Genomic DNA, 22,113 nt, shown 5'->3' with positions numbered 1-22,113 from the left:
TCTTTTGACTGAGCCAGCCAGGCATCTCCCACCCTCTTCCAATGGCTTCCTGTTGTATTAGAATAAAATCCAAACTCCTTACGCTGGCCTTACAATGCCCTGCACGATTTGACCCCTCCTGACCTTCCTAATTCCATCTCATGTCCTTCTCACCCTCACCATCCATGGTCCACCCACACTGCTCTTTTCTCCTTTGACACCACAAACTCCTTCCCACCCCTGGGCCATGCCTGGAACACACCCACCGCTCCCTATGTGGGCGACTCCTCATCCTTCAGACCTCTTCCTTAGTGAGTCCTTCTCTGACCACCTGCCCAGGTGACGATTCCGTCATTTTACCTGCTCTTTTTTGTTCATAGCCCTTACTACAGCCTGTGCTTTACGTTTATGTCCCGTCTTCCCCATTTGATTACACGCTCCACCAGGGCAAGGCCTATGCCTGTCTTGTTCACCAGTGTATCCCTAGGGCCTAGTGCAGTGTCACTACTGAATAAATATTTGCTGACTGCGTGCATAAAGGAAGAGTTGGAGAGTTGGATCCTTGAGAGCCCCACCGAAGAGTTTAACTGATGTGGTAGCTGGGGCACCTGGGTGGCACAGTCGGTTAAGCATCCTTCTTTTGTTTTTGGCTCTGGTCGTGATGTCAGGGTCTTGAGATCAAGCCCTGCATCGGGCTCTGCACTCAGTGGGGGGCCTGCTTTGGATGCTCTCTCTTTCTGCCCCCCCCCCGCTCATGCTCTCTCTCGCTCTAAAATAAATAAATAAATCTTAAAAAAAATATGGTGGTTAGTAGTGAGACTCAGAAGGTTTTCGAGCAAGTGAGTGACGGAGTGGACAGCCGTGATCAGAATGATGAAGAAGGGAGTCCAGGAAGAGACTGGTCAGGGAGCTGCTGCCTCAGGACAGCCGGGATGAGGCACAGAGAGGAAGGATCAGCGAGGCAGGGTTCCCCAGGAAAGCCCAGCAGCACCTGTGATTGGCAAGGCCACCTGGCTGGGGCTAAGGTTCTACAGGGCAAGCAGAGACGATGCTCACGTTGGGGCTGGGACAACTGGGATAGCAGCCAGAGCCTGGGGCTGGGCTGGTGAGGCTGCCTGAGTGCAGGTGCAAACCCTTTCATTTTAGGAGTTGTCTAAACTGAAAGATGATGATGCCATGAGAAGGAGGGGGAGACAGAAAAGGCATAACTGGAAGCAAGCAAGAGAAAAGGGTAGAGACTAATGACAGCCCCACCAGTAGGCATAGGGATAGGAAGAGGAACCAGGAAGTGGCCAGGGCAGGAACTTGGGGTGAAGAGGTGGCAGGGAGGGTGACTGAGGAGTGGTGCTCAGCAGCAGGGCTCCTGAGTTCAAATCCTGGCTCTATACCCAGTTTCCTGAGCTTCTGTTTCCTGATCTATTAGTCATAGACATTGCCCACATTATAGGGTGGTTGGGAGGATTGAACTAGATGGGGACGCATTGTGCTTAAAACAATGTCTACAAAGAGTAAGCATTCAGTAAACTTTAGTTTCTTCCCTCCTACCGGCCTGCTGCCCTCTTTCCTTCTTAAGAGCAGATGTTTACCTAGCCCAAAGCTGCGCACGTTCAGAAAGGCATTCTTGATCACTTCACTTTGTGATGATCTTGTTCTGAGAGGTTAATTCTTCATTCTTATGACTGCGTGGCAAACCCAGACATTCCAGAAATCAGCTCAATTTCTTCCCAGGAGGAAAGTCCCTTTGAGACTCCAAATGCAAACCAGAGGCTGGTTGGTGGATAGAGAGCCAGGGACATGGAAGTGGGTCACATGAGTAAGCTGGCGTGGTGGTGTGAGTGCCGACCCCTATGCATGGAATCAATCCCCTTGTCTGTGACACAGGGCATAGGAAGGCATTGAACTGGATCAGGTTAGGCTGTCACAGAACTCCACTATTTTTAAGCCAGACCTGGGTGTTTTGCCAATTATAAGGGCAAATATGATCATTTCCAAGCTAGGAGAAAGAATCAAGCAAATGAACAGGGTTTTCTCAATTTGAAGATTTACTTTATTATTTTTTCCTAAACTGTTTTTTTTTTAAAGATTTTATTTATTTAGTTGACAGAGATAGAGACAGCCAGCGAGAGAGGGAACACAAGCAGGGGGAGTGGGAGAGGAAGAAGCAGGCTCATAGTGGAGGAGCCTGATGTGGGGCTCGATCCCATAACGCTGGGATCACGCCCTGAGCCGAAGGCAGACGCTTAACCGCTGTGCCACCCAGGCGCCCCATTTTCCTAAACTGTTAACATCTGATACTAGCAGATGACCAAATGAAGCTTCAAAGGACAAATAAATGTTGACGAGGAAACCAGGAATAAATTATTGTTCTTGTGTTTGGGGGGATGTATGGAGTTTGATTATACTTTCATGTTGCTGAGATGTCAGACAACCCCATCTCGGCAATGAAGTTGGTTCTTACTGTACGTCATGGTTTCTTCTACTTATTAATCTAAAACATTCACTGAGTCCTCACTATATGCTTTACGTGTATCATCTCATTTGATCTGCGAGGAGGGGGGCGATAGCATCCTCACAATACAGAAGAGGAAACTGATGCTTAGGGGGAGATTAAGGACCATCTGTAAGGTCATATGGCTGGTGTAGTGACTGTGATACCTTCCTTCTTCTGGTAAGAGTCCCTTGACCATAGGACTGGGAACCTGACCCACATGGCCAGTCATAGAGCCCTGATTCCCTGGACACCGGGACTGGTTCATGGTTGAGTGTGTGAACAAAGTAGAGCTAATCAGGGCTCTTCCTGGGATAGATGGACACTGGGTTTTACAAAGCTAGGACAGCCCGCCCATGGCCATGTTCCTTGTTCCTGCTGTGGTGAGTAAATACAGCATGCAAAGAGATGAACAGTGATGAGACAAGGATGGACAGATGCTTGGAAGGATGGAGGGATGGATAGATGGTGTTGAGTTCTCCTTTCTAGCCCCAAGGCTATGTTCATTGATCCTTTGAGTTATCTCAGTGAGATTACCAGTTAGGTAACACAACACATTCCCTTTTTTGCTTCAGTCAGTTGTGTGGCGCTTCTACAGCTGGAAGATCCTGACCGATGGAATGAGAACGTGGTGAGGTCAAGGTTAAAACCCAGAGCCCTTCTTCTCTGCTGTCACCATTTCCTAGTATTACACTTCGATCTCTTAAAACATCTCTTCAAACCACTGCCTCAGGAGCAACACCCTGTATTTTTGTATTTTTTATTTAAAAAAATTTTTTTATTATGTTATCTTCACCCTGTAATTTTTTAAATCACTGCTCACCGTCCTGAGTCAACTTTCTTTTTTTGAAGCTGTCCTTAGTCCCTTTCTGAGATTTGGGAAGTTCCCTGGGTTTATCAAAGCACATCAGAATGCATCTCTCATGTTGGGTGTTTCTGGGAAGACGGCTGTTCTTTCTGCCTTATGTTGATTCCCGTTGACACCAGTCTTACCAAATGACATCTTCCATCCTTAGAACTTCCATTCTGGCTAATGGTAGAAACCTGCTACCCAGGCCTGGGTGCTTGCTGGGACAGCAGGGGTACTCCAGACTGAGCAAGGCCGTGAGGAACCTGGGGGGTGGGGGGGAAGGGGAGTGTCTCAGGCTTCTGAGTCGGACAACAGACCTCAGGAAGTACAGGGCTCTGTAATGAGGTGTGGGTTAGGGGAAGCAAGTCCCCAGACCTGAAGCCCAGCAGGCCCAGGGGGTGGCCTGCTTTCTTCACGAGGACCTGGATGCTGGTGGGGCGGCTGGAGGTTGGGGGTACAAGGAGTGGTTTGTTCCGGACCACATCCCTTGAGGAATGACCCTAGTTAATGGTGTGTTCTTCTCCTGCTGCTTCCCAAACTGACCTTCCCTGCCTTATCACAGACAGCAGCTGCCCACTGCACCCTGCCCCTGGGGCGTGGGCTCACCGGGGAGGTGAGGAGGGTGCAGCCAGCTGGTTGAGAAAGAGAGAACCATAGCGTGGACTCTCACCTCTTCCTTGTTGACAGAACGAGGAGTGGAAGGGCTCTGCGCCCCCCCCCCCCGAAGCCCTTCTGGGGAGTGGGGTGTTAAATTGCCTCCTGCCCACACTGGCACGGGCAAGTGGAGTGACGCTGGAGAGAGTTGGGTGGATGCAGTGGTAGCAAGTCAGCTTCTAGAAGGTTTGGGGTGGGCGTGGAGCCTGGTTTGGAAACGTGGTGTTGAAGGGAGGGGGGGAATGGTGGTGATGAGGGACAGCACTGGCCATCTGCCAAACACCTGCTCTATGCCAGGCACTGGGGACACTGGGAGTGAACAATACTGGATGTTCGTTTCTCAGCAGCCCAGGCTAGTGGGGGAGACACATAAAGAAATAGTCTCATAAAAGTTGCTGTTGTAGGGCAGGGGCTAGTGAGGTACACAGGAGCCCCTAACTACGTGCACGGGGTGCTCTAGTGTGTGGGGGCTGGGGAGTAGCTTCAGGGTGCAGCACAGAGATGGTCTGGGTTTAAGGGTGATTAGGAGATCCATAGGGAGCAAACGGAGGAAGGGCTCTCAGAGAGAACAAATGGCTTAGGTAGGGGTTTGAGGCCGTGGCCTGCGCGTCAGTGAGGCTGGTGCCTGGGATCGTGCGTCATGCTTGGCAGCCTTCTCCTCCACGTTATGAGACGTGGTGGTGCGGTCACCTGAGGGTGACGTGCGCAGACCTGGGTTTAGGAAGACCACTCTGATGGCAGAGCCGAGAAGGGGTCGGAGGGGGCAAGGTTAAGGTGGGAGAAGAGTCCAGCTGTGTTTACACCCGGAGCACAGGGACGCGGCAGAAGCTCAGGCTGTATGACCGAGATGAGCGGTGTTGAGAAGGCAGGTGGAGGGCAGTGATGGGGAAGCAGGAGGCAGGAGGACAGCCAAGTTTCTGGCTGGGTCAATAGGTGGATAGTGGTGTTATTTGTGGCAGAGAGGGGTCCTAAGGGAGGTGGAAGATCGAGGAAGGTTCCCTTTAAGCCTGCTTTAAATGTAGGCCAGAAAGCAGTTGGAAGGCAAGAGGAAAGGGGGTGGTGGTTGAGCAGAGCCGGTGGAGGAGATGTTCCCCCAGGCACTGGTGAGGCTGAGAAACCTCCAAGAGCCCAGGTGTGGGTGTGGGGAGAGAATGGCAGAGCGTCATGGCCCGAGTGGGAAGGTTAGAGCTCTCAGGGATTTGCAGGGATTGGGGCTTATAGAGGAGGTTTACCATTGTGACTACCTACGTTGTCATGCCTTGTTAACCATGTGAACTTGAGCAAACTTGCCTGAGCCTCAATTTCCTCCTCTGCAAAGTGGGGTGAGGTTGTACCAACTTCCTGGGATAGTTGTGTAGATTAAATGGAACAACACAGAAATCACCCAGCACAGAGAAGATGCTCGGTAATGCTGGCCTCGTCGCCCTCCAGCGCTGGGAGCACATGGCTCGTTGCAGGGTGACGTCATCAGGTTTTCTTGCACTGATCATGCTCTCAGGGAATAGTTAGATCAATTATTTCACGCAGTTTGTTACGAGAAAATATTTCAAGGTGGGGCGCCTGCGTGGCTCAGTTGGTTAAGCGTCTGATCCTGGAGTTCTGGGATCGAGCCCCAAGCTGGGCTCCCTGCTGAGCAGGGAGCCTGCTTCTCCCTCTCCCTTTGCGCACAACCCCCGGCTTGTGTTCTCTCTCTTGCTCGCTCACTCTCTCAAATAAATAAGTAAAATCTTAAAAAAAAGAGAAAATATTTCAAAGCATATTGGGGGGGGTAGAGGACGAAAAAAAGGAGTCCTCGTGGTGAAAAGTGGAAAGTCAAGGGTGCGGTGCAACTGGCCGGGGTCGCATGGTGAGGGACCACCAGGGCGTCAACCTAGGGCCCCAACACTGGGGCCATTCCTCTTTCTGCCGAATTGCCCTGGGGAAAGGGGTGTGTGGGCAGAGCTTGGCAGTTTCAGTCCCTCACTTAGGCCACCTTGCTCCCTCCTGCCCCTGCCCTTAAGGCTCTTAACAGCTTCTAGACATTGGCTTCCATCTCAGAAGTCTGCTTGAGCCGCTCAGCAGGGACCGTCCAGGAAGCACCTTATGTGTCAGGCAGGTGTGAGGGTGTGGGTGTGGGAAGGGCCCTTGGAGGTGAGTCAGCACTGCCTCCTTCCTGAGTCAGGCGCAGGGCGGGTCCAGGGCTGGGGACCGGGAAAGGCGGTAGGGAGGACGTGGGGGGGTGGGGCACCAGGGCCGCAGGCCTCCGGCCCCAGCGGCCGGGTTGACGGAGAGTCGTGCCCGGCTTCTCACGCTGGGCATGGGCAGAGTCACTGCCAGGGACGAGCCCACGGCCCAGCTGTGCCCCAGCTTCTCTGCCTTCATGGCCAAGTGGAGAATGTGGACCGGGATTGGATGCTGGGTTCATTCTGTCCAACCCTCCCGCTCCGCTGACTCGGAGGGCGTTGTTCAACTCACACTGTGAGTTACTGGCAAGTTAATGTGACTTTCGCCAGTCCCAGGAATATGGCTACTCGATGGGCACCATCCGGGCCTCAGTTCCCAATGAGGGCCGGGTCTCCCGGTGCTGCCTCTGGTCACCAGTAGCCCTCCCTCCGCTCCCTCATTGCCTTCACGGTCCTGTCTCTGTGGCTCTCTGACCTTTTCTCCCAGTTTCAGCGGGCTCCATCCGGCTGCGGGGGTACTCTCTCAGCTCCCTCCCTCCCTGGGCCCCAGGGCTGGAGCGGGTGTTTCCTCAGGGGTTTGTGGCTTCCGGAAGTTGTTTTCCAGCCCAGTGTCTAAGTGCCACTCCTGGGATGTGGAGAAGTCATGATTTGGTAACAGAACCCGTGTTGTGGTTTGGGAGGCTAGAAGGTCCCTTGGCCCCTAAACACTGTCCCCGGGGCCCCCAGTGCGCTCAGTGGCCATAAACAATGGTTGGCACGGGGTGTGGGAGACCCTTCGTTCATGCAGAAATGAATAAGACCCAGTACCTGCCTGGTGAGCTCACCGTGTGGGGGTGAGGGCAAGAGAAGACAAGCACTGGAATGATTAAGCCCAGGGCAGACACCTAGTGCCCAAGGACAAAGGGAGCCCTTGTATGGGACAGAGCAGGTAGAGGTGGGATCTGGCTGGGCCTGGGGCAGGCTCCGTGGGATCTGTGGCATTTACCCAGCCTTTGAAGGACAGTTGGGATTTCAGCAGGAGGGGATGTGGGGAGCAGGGGTCCGCACAAGCAGTGGGTCTCCGCGCTCCAGGGGCGTGTATGGTGTGCTCGAGGCGCTGTGAGCCAGGCAGCTAGGGTATGTGGCGAGGAGGTTGGAAAGCAGGTGGGGGCCAGAGCCCAAGCACCTCACTGCCAGGCTTTGTGGAGCAGCCGTGGGCACCACTGCGACATCGGAGCCCGAGGGGCCTTCCCTCGAGTCTGGAGGCAAAATGGAAGAAGTGCTTCGAAAGGCAAGGCGTTGCACCCCTTGGGCTTTACCCTCAGGGTGAAGGGTTGCATGGCAAGCTCTATTTGAAGTAGGGTTTGACAGGGAGGGGGGTAGCACGAGGGGGCCATGTGCCTTGGAAAGGAGGGGACACCGTGGGCTCCAAGGCCGGACTCCATCCGCACTGTTCAGGCTGCCCGAGTCCTGCGGTGCCCTGGCTTCCATCTGACGCTGTCAGTTCTCAGTCCAGCTCCTCCGCGGTGTCTAACTCAAAGCTCCCAGGGAGGGGGACCACGAAGGGTCCCCACGCCAGCACCCTCTCCTCCCAGGCTGGGCTGGGGTTTCCAAGTGCTGCTCTGGCCTTCACGGAGTAGGCGGGTGCCGCTGAGTCACTGCCTGGGCATCTGGGCCCGGAACAGTGGGTGAGTCACCTAGGACTGGGGCGTTGGGGGAGGGGAGAGAAGCCGCTGGACATCTGGAAGGGGGAGGCGAGCTTGGCGGGCAGGAAGGGCGGTGCCCAGACTAGTGAGGTTAGACGGAGAGCGGGAGGCAGGGGCGCCTGGGAGGGGGCAGCCCGCAGCCTGCTCTTCTATGAAAACCCCGCCCCTGGGCTGGGTCCAGAACGGCTGCCTGCCGTGTTGGTCTTTCTCTGGGTATGGGGAGGAGCCTGGAGGGATGAGGTGATGAGGGCCATGGCTGCGGCTTGCCTGGGAAGCTGTCCAGCCCCTCCTCACTTGCCCACTCCCCAAGCCTTCCCTTCTCTGTTTTGAACCTACAAGGGTTTCCTACAGTCCACACTGACTTGTTCACCCTGACCGTAGGGTGAGCGGAGCCACTGCTGTCTCTCACCGCTGCCCTGCCTCCTTCCAGACGCCTCCCTACTCACAGGGGCCTCCCAAGGTGCTTTTGGGCACATGTTTCCCTCATTACCTTACCAAGAGGAATTCTGCTGCCAGCTAGGAAGCTTCCCCCCAGTGAGTCTCTAAAGTCTCACACACACACACACACACACACACACACACACACACACACACACACACACGGAGGCCTGGGAAGTCCCTGGGTGCCTGTGTCCTCTGACTCACAAGTGAGCTGTGGTTCTCACTGTGGTTCTCAAGCATGTGTCATATAAGCAAAGCCTGGCATGAGACTCTAGGCCCACAAACAGGGGCTACCGCCCCTCACCTTGGGCCCAGGCCACCCCTTCTCCATGACACCTCCCACTCCCCTCCGTGGCTAGGTGGGGCCTTCCAGCTGGTGGTGGAACTGGCAGTGTCTGGGAGGGAGGGGGCTGGCAGGGAGTGGGTGGGGGTGGCTGGAGGCCAGGCTTTGGCGGGATCAGGTTAGGGCAGGTTTGATTTCTTTAAAATGCCAGGTTGGGGGCCAGTGGGGCAGGCATATAAACCCCAGGGCGGGCACCTGGCCCTTTGCTTTCCTTCCAGAGCCTCTCTGTCATCTGGTCTGGTGAGTGCCTCTGTCTTGCTGAGGGTTAGTTTGGGGGACCCTGTGGGTCTCTGCCTTATTCTTCTGTCTTAATCTTTCTCTCCGTAGTTTCCTCATTCTGGGTCTCTCCCTTTGGGGGACCTTGTGCGAAGCATCCAACTGAGGGTTTTTTCCAGGCTCCTCTGTGAGGTCTCAGTTTAGGGGTTGCTCTGAGGCCTTCTCTTGGGTCTCACAGTCTGGGCATCTCAGTCTAGAGACTCTTCTTGGGGGCCTAGGCCTAGGAATAGGAAGCGTGGAGGGTGAGGCTTTAAGGAGAGCCTTGAGTTTGTTTGGTTGTTGTTTTTGCAAAGTCCTGGATTCTAACAGGACTAAGGGGCAGGAGCCAGTCATCTCAAGTTCGTGGGCCTGCCCGGGGCCCAGCCCTCTGCCCCTTCCCTCCTCCTCCCCCTGGAGAAGGCAGAGCTAGCAGGATGGGTCCAGGACTTTATTTGGCACTGACACCAGGTACTGGGACCTCACCCCAGGACTCCCCATTAAGCCTCCCGGGGCTGCTCAGAGCATTCTCAGAGGCAGAGCCAAAGATGGGCTCTGAGTTCTGTCCTGCTGTTTCCAGGGCACAGGACTTGTCATTCCTTTAGTACCAATCCCAGTAGGGTCCTTCCTGGTGGGGAGGTTTGTTCAGTGGCCTTTACCTGTGCCCCGTCTGTCAGAGACAGCACCACCCTGCTCCCAGCTCAGAGGTTTCTAGGATGAGGGAAGATCCACCGCTAGCCTCTGAGAGTCCTTAGTCCAGTAGTGGAAACATACCTGCCCAAGGGCAATTCCTCTGGCCTTAGGGGTCCCTCGTCTATGGGAGTGACTCCTCAGGGAGGAAAAGTCTCAGGGGAGATGCAGAGAGGGGTTTGGAGAGGCACTTTGGGGCACAAGGGCAGAGCGTCCTGTGGGCTGGCTGAAGTGTCTCTGTCACCTGCCACCTCTGTGGCCCTAGATCCAAGATGTCCAGTCCCCTGGAGCAGGCGCTGGCTGTGATGGTCACCACCTTCCACAAGTATTCTGGCCAAGAGGGTGACAAGTTCAAGCTGAGTAAGGGCGAGATGAAGGCACTTCTGCACAAGGAGCTGCCCAGCTTTGTTGGGGTGAGTGGGGCTGGCTGGCGCGGGGGTCCTGATGTGTGTGCGTGGGGGGTGCCGGCTGATGCAGACCCAGGGCGCAGCCTCACGGAGGGGGCTGAGGCCCACCCATGTGTGAGTGCCCTGTCACTGCTGTCCTTGCGGCCAGAGGGTGGATGGCTGTCAGGGCCCTCAGTGTCCATCTGTCCAATCCCCTCACTGAGTTGAGCAAACCAAAGCCCAGAGAGGGGAAGTGACTGGCCCAAGAGCATGCAGCTCTCTCGCTTAGTTTCCATGTTATATGTCAAACTAAGAAAGTATGTAGGGAGAGAAAAGCCCAACTAACACATGTGCACTGCGACAGTTGGCAGAAACATGCAGTCAGCTTTCAGTTTATCTCTCACCTGCCCCATATTGAGTCCTGAAGAATTCAAAGTCAGGTTCAGGCTTTGAACTCATGGGGCATGTCCTTCACTCCTTTAAAAATTTTTTTGGTTAAACTTTTCTAATTTGGTTTCATTTTGGCTGGTATTAAAAAGTTTGCCTTTTCTGAATTCAGAAATTTTTAGTTTCTTTTCAGCAAAGTGGGGGTAGTGACGCCCACCTTGCTGGGCTCGGGGAGTACCTGGCTGCCCTCCTTCCCAGCAGGGAGGGCTGGAGCCCCTACCCAGTGAACACCTACCGGTCATCACTCACAGGGCCTCCTTGAAGCTCCCAGGAGCTCCCTGCCCACCACTTACCCGCTGCCCAGTGCGGAGAGAGGGCTGGGCTCTGACCACAGGGGTGTGCTCGGTGGGGGGTGGGCGGAGAGCAGCCTGCTGAGCCATTCTCTCTCACTTTCAGGAGAAGGTGCATGAGGAGGGCCTAAAGAGGCTGATGGGTGATCTGGATGAGAACAGTGACCAGCAGGTGGACTTCCAAGAGTATGCTGTTTTTCTGGCCCTGGTCACTATCATGTGCAATGAGTTCTTCCAGGACTCCTCAGATGCGCCCTGAAGCAGAACTCTTGCTCTGCCATGGGCCTCCTGGACCCACGAGGACTCTAACTATCCTTTTTGTAATCAATAAAATTTTCTGTTGATCATATTGTAATTGCTCAGTGGTGCCCCATGCCCTCGCTGGCTCAGTTAGGGTGCCGGAAGATGAGAGCCTCCTTAGACCCGCTCCCTCTGGGCCCTGACTCTTCTTCTGAAAACCTCCCCAAGGCCAGAGCTGTGCCTTAAGTCCCAGACTTTGGGATTTCAAATACTCGTACAAATTTGAGATAGTTTGCTAACTTCTTCTTCTTTTTTTTTTTTTTTTTTGCCAAATAAAGATATTAAAAACGGCAAATACCATCCACCATCACTGTCATTTCATAAAAAGCGAAAATTCCAACAAAGAAGGGAGGATATGCTCAGAGCGAGGGACAGACCTTGATGATCAATACCGCGAGAGCAATGAGTTGGACTTGGATCTGCTCAAGAGACAGAAGGTAGTCTAACCAACCCAGCAGACCTTCTCATTAAAGACTTCTTATCAGGTTGCAGGCCACAGAAAGTGGCCCTGTTTTAGCAAAGTTATATTTCTTTTGATACCTGCTTTCAGATGGGCTCTAGTTTGAGTTCATTCTTCTCCTGTTGTTCTCTGCTGAAAGCTGCCAGGCGCTAGTTCATATCAGCATCCTGATTATTTTCTACCATTTTCCCCAAACTTATAACGAGTTTGCCATCTGTTCTGCACCGTATGGTCAATCAGGTGACAGCCTGACCTAACGCTTTGCCATCTCCTGACAAGGTCACTGATTTTCCAGCCGGCAAAGGTGAGGTCGCCATATTTTGTTCTTTCCCCTCTTCAATTAATTACACGTTAGGTTCTTGCTCTCTCCCTCTCTCTTTAATGGATTCCACTTCTAGTTACCAAATTCTCTACCAGTTAGGAATGTATTCAGTTGTAAGGCACAGGAAACCTGACTAAGAATGGCATAACTAAATTGGGATTTAAATGCCTTATAAAATAAGTCTGAGATATGCAATTCAGGTTTGGTTCAGTGACTTAGAGATGCTGTTCTGGTTACCTATCGTTGCATTACAAATCACCCAACAATTAAAACACATTTATTATCTGTCAATTTCTGCAAGGAGACTGCAATCGGTCAATGGGGTTCTCATTTGGGATTTCTCATGCGGTTGCAGATGGATGTTGGAGCTGGAGTCATCTGAAAGTTCAAATCAATTCAACTTCCAAGGTAGCTTACTCAATATGCCTGGCAACTGGCGCCAGTTCTAAGTTGGGAGTTCAGCTGGCACTATCATCGGGAATGCCTACCCATGACCTCTTTATGTAGCTTGGGCTTCTCAGAGCATGGCAGCTAGGTTCTGATAGGGAGTGTCCCCAAGTGAGCATTCCAAGAGGTCCCAATGGGGGCTGTGAGGCTTAAATCTTAAGAGATTTATCTCAGAAATCCAAGAACCTCACTTCTGTTGCATTCTAATGATCAAGCAAGTCATTAGGCTGGCCCACGTTCAAGGGGAAGAGAATTAGCTTCCATCTTTTCTGTGGGGATCAGGGGCACAACATTGACAGTGATCATCTTTGGAGACTGTATACCACAATCTGACTTCCAGCAACCATGTGCAGAATGCAGCCACCTCCTTCCCAAGACCCACCATGTCTCACCCTGTTAAGGCATCAACATGAGGTCCAGGGTCTGGTTATCTATGTCAGGCCCCAATCTGGGTGTCATTGAGTACAGCTGCTCAAGAACAATTCCCTTGACCCAAAGATCTATGAATGATACACTCAATGCACAAAGATGAGACAGACAGGTAATAAACACTCCTAGTCAAAAAGGGGTGGTGGTGGAAAAAAGTATGGAAGTTCTTCAAGAAATTAAAATAGAACTATCATATGATTCAGTAATTTCACTTCTGGTTATTAATCCAAAGAAAAGGAAAACACTTACCTGAAAAAGATATATGCAGCATTATTTACAATAGCCAAGATATGGAAACAACCCATGTCCATCCATCGATGAATGGTTAACGAAGATGTGCTATACATACATATCTCACACACCAGATAGAATATTACTCAGCCATGAAAAAGAATGAAATCATACTATTTATGACAACATGGGTGGACCTAGAGGGTATTATGCTAAGTGAAATAAGTCAGTCAGGGAAGGACAAATGTATGATTTCACTTAGATGTGGAACCTAAAAAAACAAAACAAATGAACAAACAAAAAGAGAGAGACCCGTAAATACAGAAAATAAATACAGGGAAGGGAGTTGGGGGTAGGCAAATGGGTGAAAGGGAATGGGAATTATGGGCTTCTGGTTATTAAATGAATAAGTCATAGGAATGAAAGGCACAGCACAGGGATATAATAACGGTATCGTAATAGTGTATGGTGAGAGATGGTAGGTACACATGTGGTGAGCACAGCATAACATATAAAGTGTCTTTGGTCCATAGCAAATCTGAAATTGGGTCAGACACATGCCACCAGATTCTTGATTAGGGCCCAATTCTGCTCCCTATAAATCGTTCCTCTTGGGTCCACACTCTAGGCTGTTGGTTTCATTCTCTTTAACTCTTTATTTTCCATAAGAAATGTCTGCGTTTGTAGCTTTCTCAGTTGTCCCTTGCCCAAAGGAAGTTGACAACCAAAAGCTTTTTTTGTTTGAACTGTCTCTATCCCTTTCAGCCCAAGATTATGTAATTCTTTTAAAAATGTTGTGGGCTCTCTCTCTTTCAAATAAATAAATTAATTAATTAATTAATAAAATCTTTTAAAAAATCTAAAAAAACTGTTGTGGGCTTCCTGTGTGTCAACTTATAATTCACTTAATTAGACAAATGCCACACTTACAAATCTCTCTGAGACTGGCCCCTCCCTACCTTAGACTGAGAATCAGGGAGCTGGGAGACAGGCCCTCTTGTCAGAAAGCACCTGAGAGGCACACTTCTAAAATTATTAGAAGCCAACTTGTTTATCTGAGAAGATCTGTGACACTTGCCCTTAAATCTTTCCAAGTCTCTACCTTTGACTTCGTTTTTATCCCTAGTCCCTGTTTATTGGCAAGGCCCTAGATGTGACCCTCGCCCTGAAGCCATTTGTTAGTTTGAGAGCCATGTGCTGGCCGTAAAGACTGTTCTGGGCCCTCTATATTGCCTCTAAAAAACCTGAGCAGTTCCTTTTAGGTCATCTCTTTCTTCTCATATTTTATCATGGGTGTCAGAAGAAGTAGGCACTCTCAGTATTCTGTCTAAACATCTCTTGAGCTGGATCCATGAGTTCATTACGTACTCTTTCTATTTTCCTATTACCATTGACTGTAATGTTCCCAGACATATACTAGGGGTCACCTTTTCTTCAGCCTTCAGTAACAATTTCCTCACTGCCCTCCATATTATTACTGCTAGCCTCCTTGCGGTCCTTCTAGCTTCACTTAGTACCTGGTCCCAAAGCCAATGGCACCTGCTTGGTTTTTGTAATAGTAGCAACCCCCTAGTGGAAGGAACCAGCTCATGCTAACTTTCTAAACTTTTCCTACCACTTCCTCTATCATTACATTTAGGATTCTGTTTGGCCTGCATCCCAAGATACATCAATGGACAGTTCAACCAAATATTTTATCATTTCATAACAATGGTCCTTCCTTGGCTTTCCAGACTGGACGTTTTTGGCTTTTGTATCTTGCTGCCTCCCCTCTTCCACTTAGCCAATTGTATGTTTTAGTTTCTTTTATTTGAGGACTCCACTTTCAGATGTAAAATTCTCTACCAGTTTGAAATATACTCAGCTATGAGTTGCAGATAAGGTTATTTCCATGGTGTTTAACTGTCTTACGTAACAAGAAGTCTGGTGTGGGCAGTTCGGGGTTGGTTCAGGGTGCAGAGATGCCATATGACACCAAGTGTTTTTTCAATTTTTTTTTTTTTTGCTCTGGAACCTATAATATACATGCTTTCCCCTCATGCATGCTCCTTCATGACCACAGCATGGCTGCTCTATCTCCAGGTTTCACTGTCCGTGTTCCAGTCTGGAAGGTGCAAAAAGCTTTCCGTCAGACTTTCCCTTTTTATTATGCAAAAAGCACTCCCTCCTTGGTCTTAAGGGTGTAATATGGCTGGTCCGAGCTGCAACAAAGTATTTTTACCTGGGCACGTTGATGCTTTGAAAGAAACAAAACTTTTTAAGATTCTATTTATTTATGTATTTGAGACAGAGAGGGAGAGAGAGAGAAAGGGAGAGAGAGAGAGAGAGAGAGAGAGGGAGAGAGAGAGGGGGAGAGAGAGAGAGAGAGCATACAAGCAGGGCAAGCAGCAGAGGGAGAGGAAGAAGCAGACTCCTTGTTGAGCAGGGAGCCCGATGCTCGATCCCAGGACCCTGGGATAATGACCTGAGCTGAAGGCAGACTCCCAAATGACTGAGCCACCCAAGTGCTCCTGAACGGGGCTAATTTCTTTTCCTTTTGAGCATTTGATGGACTAACAAACCCCAGACTTACCTAGCTGGTGGTAACAGTCCTCCTACAAAATCTCTGCTGAGGCAGAGAGCAGAAGAGTCCAGAAAACGGCACTCAAAAGAGTCTTGGCCAGGTTGCTTCTTCCTCCTCCTGGAGCTGCAGCTGGGAGGCCCTCCTCAGGACCGCCACCCCTCCCATCAGGTCCTGCCGTCCCCTTGGCCTTTGCTTTTTAGCGTCCACCTTCGGCAGCCTATTAACCCTCCAAGACAGGAGATACTGACGTCAAAGGTGGCTTCCGAGAGGGGGGAAGGACTGAACTAGGGCTCCCTGTGCTCCTGTCTTCGGGTCACATGAGCTCTCCACTGACTCACCGATCCCCTCTGGGAAATGGGCACAACTGGTTCAGCCATCAAAAGAATTAGCATTCTAAACTCCACAGGCTCTCCTTGGTCTCAGTTCAGACCCTCTCCCCAGCAAAGGCCTCCCTGGCTCCAGCCCCAGTAATCAAATACCCCCTCCTCACCTCCCCTGATGGGGCTTAGATGATGAGAAAGAATGTGGATCAGTCCGACAGCAGTCACTGGCCCCATGGGGCTATGGGATTGGGGGTGCTCACCCTGACCCTGGGCCCAGGTCTCTTTGGAACTAGCACATGAATGTCCAGGTGCTCTAGGACACTTCATTTCATCTCTCCCTGAGGTGCAGAACAAGACCCTGACCTTCAGAGGGCAACACAGCTTCCCAGGAGCCTTTCAAAGGTCATGGTAGTGACGGTGGGGGAAGTGGGGAGAGGAGCGGCAGGAAGGAGAGGGAGAGGGGGCAGGCGAGGGGGGTCAGTAGTGTGGAAGTCCTGTCAAGTCAGACTGCATCCACTCCCACCCTCACATCCACAGGCCAGGGAGACGGCCTCACCTTCCGGACGCGGGCAGGGGGACTCTGATGAGAGCCCGAGGGGAGAGGAGCAGGAGTAGGCAGCCGACAGCAGAGGGTGCGAAAGGAGGGGGGCGGCCCCGACTGGCCTCCACGGACCGTTAGCGTGAGGTGCATCTGGAACCACCGCAGAAACGGGGACTGGGGCAACTGCTTGGGAAGACCTTCCCACCGGAGGCCGATTCCCGCCACTGCAAGAACTTGGGAAAGCAAGGGGGGAGGGGCTGCAGCTTTACCCGCCCCCGCCCCCGTGTGGAGGCCAAAGCAGGCGCACAAAAGGACCTGCTGAGGGGGGCCTTGTTCCCTCCTTCCACCTCCTCTCTCCTTGACGCCTCCACTGGGGGGTCTCAGTGGGCTAGAAGGCTGTAACAGTGAGTGACATAAAGCACCTTCTCGTGGGAGTCGTAGGGAAGGAATCTTCCAAACCCATTTTGGAGGCAAGGAAATTAAGGCCCAAACAAGGCACAGGATGAGTTCGAGGTCAGGCGGCAAGGGGGTGGGGGAGCTTGCAGTGGAGGTCCGGCGAAGGGCTCTTCCCATGACGGTCCTCCAACCCCAAAGTGCCTGTCTCTCCTGGGTGAGCCCTTGCCCCCGCCCCGCAGCACGCAAAGGCGGAGGAGCGTGAAGGACCTCTGAGACGCGGCCTGCCACTCCCCAGACCACCACGTCCAGTTCAGGCCCGCCACCACCCTCTTTCCCTTGGCCCTGCTCTGTGGCTCTGGCTGGCACCGACACGCCAGCCTAGCATCCATTTATTTGTCACCCCTGTGTCCCCCACTAGGTGGTCATCTCCACAGAGCCGGGACTCATGTGTCTTGCTTATGACTATGCCCGCAAGGCCTCGGACGGTTGCGTTTAAATACCTACAGGAATAATGAGTGGTTCTTAGGCTGGCCACTTATTAGTTGTGTGACCTCGGACAAGTTACCTACCTCTCAGCTAACGTTTATGACCTTACTACGTGCCAGGCACTATTTATCTGTGAGCTTTATATATATTAACTCGTATAAACCCCACAGCAATCCTATGAAGTGGTCACCATTATTATCCCTGATCATTGACAGATGAGGGAAGTGAGGCCCAGAGGGTGGGGTGACCTGTGGCAGGGAGGTGGCTGGTAGCAGGGCCACGAAATCACAGGCCGGAACAGGTGCTTGGCTTAGAACTGAAGTAACTGCTGGCCCCCCGCTTCTGTCCCCTCCTCCTTGTAACCTTGCCTATAAAACAGGGCTAATCACAGCTCTCCTCTCCCTACCCGCCCCCTGCTCGCTCCCCTCACCCCTGGGGGCTGAGTCCTCATGGAGATGATGCAGAGGCAAGATTTGGGTGCTGGGGAGGGGATAGGGTCAAGGTACCATGAGCTCTCTGGCTGCCTCCACCAGCAACAGGCTTCCTCAGAGGCCTGGGTGTTGACCTCCTCTTACTCTTTCCACATACGCTGCTGGGTCTTGGGTTACCCTGCTATGAAATGGGGAAGGGTCTCTCAGGCTGGGGGGCATGAGAGAGGGAATAGAGTCATAGTGATATGGAGGGATTTCCACTTCTGGTAATATGGTGGTCTCTGCCTGTTCCCACTAAAAACAACAAAAAATGCTGGGAAGAATTAAAAAACATGTTTCAAAGCAATGAGGAGCTCACAGGGCAGTAAGGAATGAGGAGACCAAAATCTAAGAGAAAACTAACTCCAGGAGGTGAGCAGGACACCAGGGCCCCTCATGCCCTGAGAACATTGGCCATGCTGAGCCAAAACATCCTTTAGCTTTCATATTCTGTGAAGTGAGGAAGACAGAAGCTGAAGCCCAGGACTCATTGAGGAGGGGAGACAAGGGGGACAGCCCCCATAATGCTGGGGCCCCAAAGGGCTATATACTCCAGCTAAAAGCCAGAGGAAACCCAAGCCCCATCCCATCAGGCTTCAAGGAACAGAGAACAGGACACAGATGTTGGGGTTGCATGGATGGGGAAGACGCAGGGGCTGCAGCCCACTCACAGCGCTTAGGGCAGTGGGGTGCGGGCAGCAGAGAAGTCAGCCTGACTGTGGAAGGGCCCCCGGAGCAGCTTGCCTTCCTCCTATTCTTTTGGACACCCTGCAGGTGGTCTCCTCAGGGGATAGAGCAGTCCACAGCCCAAAGTGACCAAGAACCATTGACCTGGTCAAGCAGGGAGGATGTCTCAGACCTCAGTGTTCTCACCTGCAAATGGGGGGCTAACCAGATGCTCTCCAAGATCCCCTCTGGTACAGGGGTTCTCTAGGGGTGAAGCTATATGTGCTTCTAGAGTGAAGAGGTGGGGGTGGATGTGATGGATTGGCCTGTCTCCACCACTTGGGCTGGAAGGGGATGGGGGGTTGCTGTGCCCAGTTCCCAGCTCTGGGGGCAGGCAATAAGGGGGTTGTGTCTGTGGACCTGAATGGGCCTTTGATGTATGCATGGGTAGGTGGGCCAGTGGGGCCTATAATAAGGGCCGCCAGGGAAGGAGGCAGGGAAGCCCCTGGGGGCATCCTCAGCTTGACCTACTTGGGTCCCCATAATTGTCCCCTTCCTTCATTGGGAGGCTATAAATAGAGATGCTCTGTCTCTAGCCTCCTACAGCTGAAACCAACACCAGTGGTGAGTGCCGGCTGCTTGGGTTCTGCCCTGGATTGGGGGTTGGGTTAGCTCAGGGTCTGGGAATGGGGGCGGAGGGATGAGCACAGCAGGGACTGGCCAGGTGAGGGAAGTCAGAAATGGTGGGCTCAGGGGTCCTTTGTACAGTGAAGGGCTGTCTGGAAGTTTGGGTTGGGGTGTGCAGTGCTGAGGTCTGGCAGGGGTGGGGGCTTCACAGGGAAGAGAGGATTCTCTCCAGCCTCTAGGCACCCAGCTTCTGAAAAAGCCACCGTGGGGCAGGAGTCCAGAAGGGCCACTGAGCACCTCGGAGGTGACTTATTCCCTGCGTGTGTGGCCCTTTCCTCTACTGGGACCTCAGGCAACTTGCTCCAACGCTGGGCTGTCACAAAGAGACCGCAGGCACTGCTTTGCCCCATCGCCCCTGTCCCCAGCCCTGCCGGCCTTCTGGTCCACAGGGCCCAGCAGAGGGGAATCGGAGACAGCCTTGGCCTGGCCGCCTTGCTGCGCACTCCTGTCCCCTAGGGGAGCAAGGCCCTGGACTCACAGGGCGATACTGCCTTCCCACTGCCTCTGGGTTTCCCCAGGCTGGAGGCATCCTCCCCCAAGGCGGTGGGGCTGCGGGGAGGTGGGCACTTCCAGGAAAGCCTGCCCCTCTGACAGAACAGGCATTCTTACGCAGAGCCTTCTATCTCAAGACCCTAGGGCGCAGGGAGACAGCTTCAGATGGGGCGAATCTCAGACCGGTAAATACCTGAGCCAGCTCTCTCTGTGGACTGCCGGTTCAGGTCCCTGAGCAGGCCTGAGAGGTGGAATGAACCCCAGCTTACAGATAAGACCCCCAACACCCAGGGTCAATGGCTCATCTGAGGTTGCGTGGCTAGTTTGATGCACAGGGGCTCCCAGTCAGAGTTCGCGGGAGAAGGGATGGGTGAGGGTGGTGGTGGTGAGGTGGTGGGGGTTCCTCTCACATCTGACCCCTCCCTGACAATGCCCAGCTTCTCCAAGGGCCTGAGGATGGGGGGCACAGAGCAAGGGTCTCCTTGTGCTATTTCCTACAGAAGGAGTTTGGGTCCTGAAGGTCAGGAGGCTGTATCTCATGGTGGTGCAGAGTGGGACTGAGCCCTTCCCGGGTGTCAGGGATGAGAGAAGGTAGACGGGGAGTCCTCAAGGATCCCCAGTGTGGGGGTGTAGTTGGGGGGTGGGGCACTCTCCCTGAGGAGTTTGCAATGATGTTAGGGAAAGAAAACCTCCGTCCAGGAAAATAACAATGGGGTAGTAGGGAAATAAATTAGAAGGGGCTGGAGTGGTTAGGGAGGGCTACTCAGAGGAGGGGGAGCTTGTGGGGAGACTAAGGTCTGGGAGCAGTCTCTGGGAGACGCCCTGGGCCTCTGGCATGAGTCTCACACCCTTGTTCTCTGACAGTGAGGATGGCCCGGCCTCTGGAGCAGGCGGTGGCTGCCATCGTGTGCACCTTCCAGGAATATTCCGGGCGCTGCGGGGACAAGCACAGACTCTGCCAGGCAGAGCTCAAGGAGCTGCTGCAGAAGGAGCTGCCCACCTGGACCCCGGTGAGCGCCTGGGTGGCCAGCCTGCAGGGAGGAACTGCCTGGAGTCTGCAGACAGAGCTGGGCACAAGCTCTGAGCAAGTGGGGTACGGGCGAGACTGTGAGGAGCGGACACCAGAAAGGGAGCGGACATGGCAGGAGGCCCGGTGTCCTCATCTGCGAGAGCAGGGGAGTCGCCACACCTGCTGCCACGCAGGGCTACTGGGAGGACGAGTGACAGCACATAGTAGGCACTCAGCAAGCAGTGGGAGGGCTCAGGGGCACGGACATGGGCGAATGACCAGAGCAGGCAGGCTGAGGCTGGCCCCCAGAAGGGTGCAGGAGGTGTGGACCGCCCAGGAGGGGAGGGTGGGAAGGGGCATGCTCCCTCCTCAACCCGTCCCCTCCCCCCCGCCCCTGCACAGACGAATCTGCGAGAGCGTGACTACAATAAATTCATGAGTGTCCTGGACACCAACAAGGACTGTGAGGTGGACTTCGTGGAGTACGTGCGCTCCCTCGCCTGCCTCTGCACCTATTGTCACGACTACTTCAAGGACTGTCCCCCTGAGCCCCCCTGCTCCCAGTAGGCTCTGCTCCCACGGGCAGGGTCTGCTGGGGCAGGACCTGATAGGTGGGCCGGGTCTACCCACGAGGCCGGAGACGTGAGGGGCCCTCCCCAGGGTCACAGCTGGAAGATACACAGAGCAGCCAGCGCTGTCTCCCTATGGCGGCCGTGCTGGGGGGAGGCTGCCAAGGCCCAGCAGAGCGCGTGCACAAGGGAGACCATGGCGGGGAGGGGCCCATTTAACTCCTAATAAAGAACTGGTGTCCCTCGGTTTGGCTTGCTTTTTTTGAGAGGATAGTCTGGGTCTTGGGGCAGAGTCTTCCCTCCTCTCTGGGCTTTCGTGCTGGAGAGCAAGAGGCTGAGGACAGTGTCAACCCAGCAGAAACATAGGTCTCCACCTCCAACGGGAGGAGTGGGGTCAATATGAGCACCGCGTCTGGGGGCTCTGGGGCGGCTCTGTCTCGTTCTCTCTCTGGGGCCTTTGAAGAAGAATCTCCCCTGGGCTGTTGAGGAGGACATCAGGGTAGCCAGAGATTCCCTTCAGATGGTGCTCAGTCCTCAGCAAGGCTGTTCTGAGGAGAAGGGTGGGGTGTAGGGGTGGGTCCGGCTTGTTGGCCTAGCTGTGGGAGCCCAGAGAGCAGAACTAATGGGATTAGGGTGTCTGAGGTCTGACTAGGGTATTGCTCCTGGCCAGGGAGTGGTGTCCTGCATTGGAGGGGGAAGGGGACACCTTGAGCCAGACCCCATCCCTGAAGCCATAACCAGCTGAGGGCCTTAGCCCCCCACCTCTGATCCTCAGTCAACCTGAGTTCATACCCCACTCTGAGAAGGTGACCCTGATCCCTGCCTTGCCCATTTTGTGTCATTTCTCCTCTAACTTTCCACCCCAACTGCATTCGATCTAATACTATCCCAACATTAGATACCGCCTCCTGATACCCTCCCTCTCCCCAGTCCTCCGGGTACCATGCTGCCAATCCCAGAGCCCCACACTTGACTCCTACTCCCTAATCCATCACTGCTGTACCCAGGACCTTTGTCCGCTGATATGCCTGGGGTGGTCCTAGCATCAACTGTGG

At 53.3% G+C, this 22,113-nt stretch overlaps 2 protein-coding genes across 3 annotated transcripts; both read left to right on the top strand.

Moving 5' to 3' along the window:
• Positions 1 to 8,686: 8,686 nt before the first annotated feature.
• On the top strand, positions 8,687 to 11,022 carry S100A2 (S100 calcium binding protein A2). 2 transcript variants are annotated; one of them, XM_019803079.2, is made up of 3 exons: positions 8,687 to 8,842; positions 9,810 to 9,957; positions 10,777 to 11,022. In XM_019803079.2, exons 2-3 carry the CDS (start codon positions 9,817 to 9,819, stop codon positions 10,924 to 10,926), a joined length of 291 nt encoding a protein of 96 aa, XP_019658638.1. In that variant the 5' UTR covers positions 8,687 to 8,842; positions 9,810 to 9,816; the 3' UTR covers positions 10,927 to 11,022. The 2 variants fall into 2 exon arrangements, with proteins under 2 accessions (XP_019658638.1, XP_002922557.1); XM_002922511.4 differs by having other exon boundaries at positions 10,774 to 11,022.
• Positions 11,023 to 11,153: 131 nt separating this feature from the next.
• S100A3 (S100 calcium binding protein A3) lies at positions 11,154 to 21,291 on the top strand. Its single transcript, XM_019803078.2, has 3 exons — positions 11,154 to 11,404; positions 20,345 to 20,490; positions 20,892 to 21,291. The coding sequence occupies exons 2-3, from the start codon at positions 20,350 to 20,352 to the stop codon at positions 21,054 to 21,056; spliced, it is 306 nt and encodes a 101-aa protein (XP_019658637.1). The 5' UTR covers positions 11,154 to 11,404; positions 20,345 to 20,349; the 3' UTR covers positions 21,057 to 21,291.
• The last annotated feature ends 822 nt before the right edge of the window (positions 21,292 to 22,113 follow it).

This window comes from Ailuropoda melanoleuca, chromosome 6 (genome assembly GCF_002007445.2).
Source record: "Ailuropoda melanoleuca isolate Jingjing chromosome 6, ASM200744v2, whole genome shotgun sequence".
Classification (NCBI taxonomy): domain Eukaryota; kingdom Metazoa; phylum Chordata; class Mammalia; order Carnivora; family Ursidae; genus Ailuropoda; species Ailuropoda melanoleuca.
The sequence above is the reverse complement of the archived record's forward strand: the minus strand, read 5'-3'. Positions and strand labels throughout refer to the sequence as shown.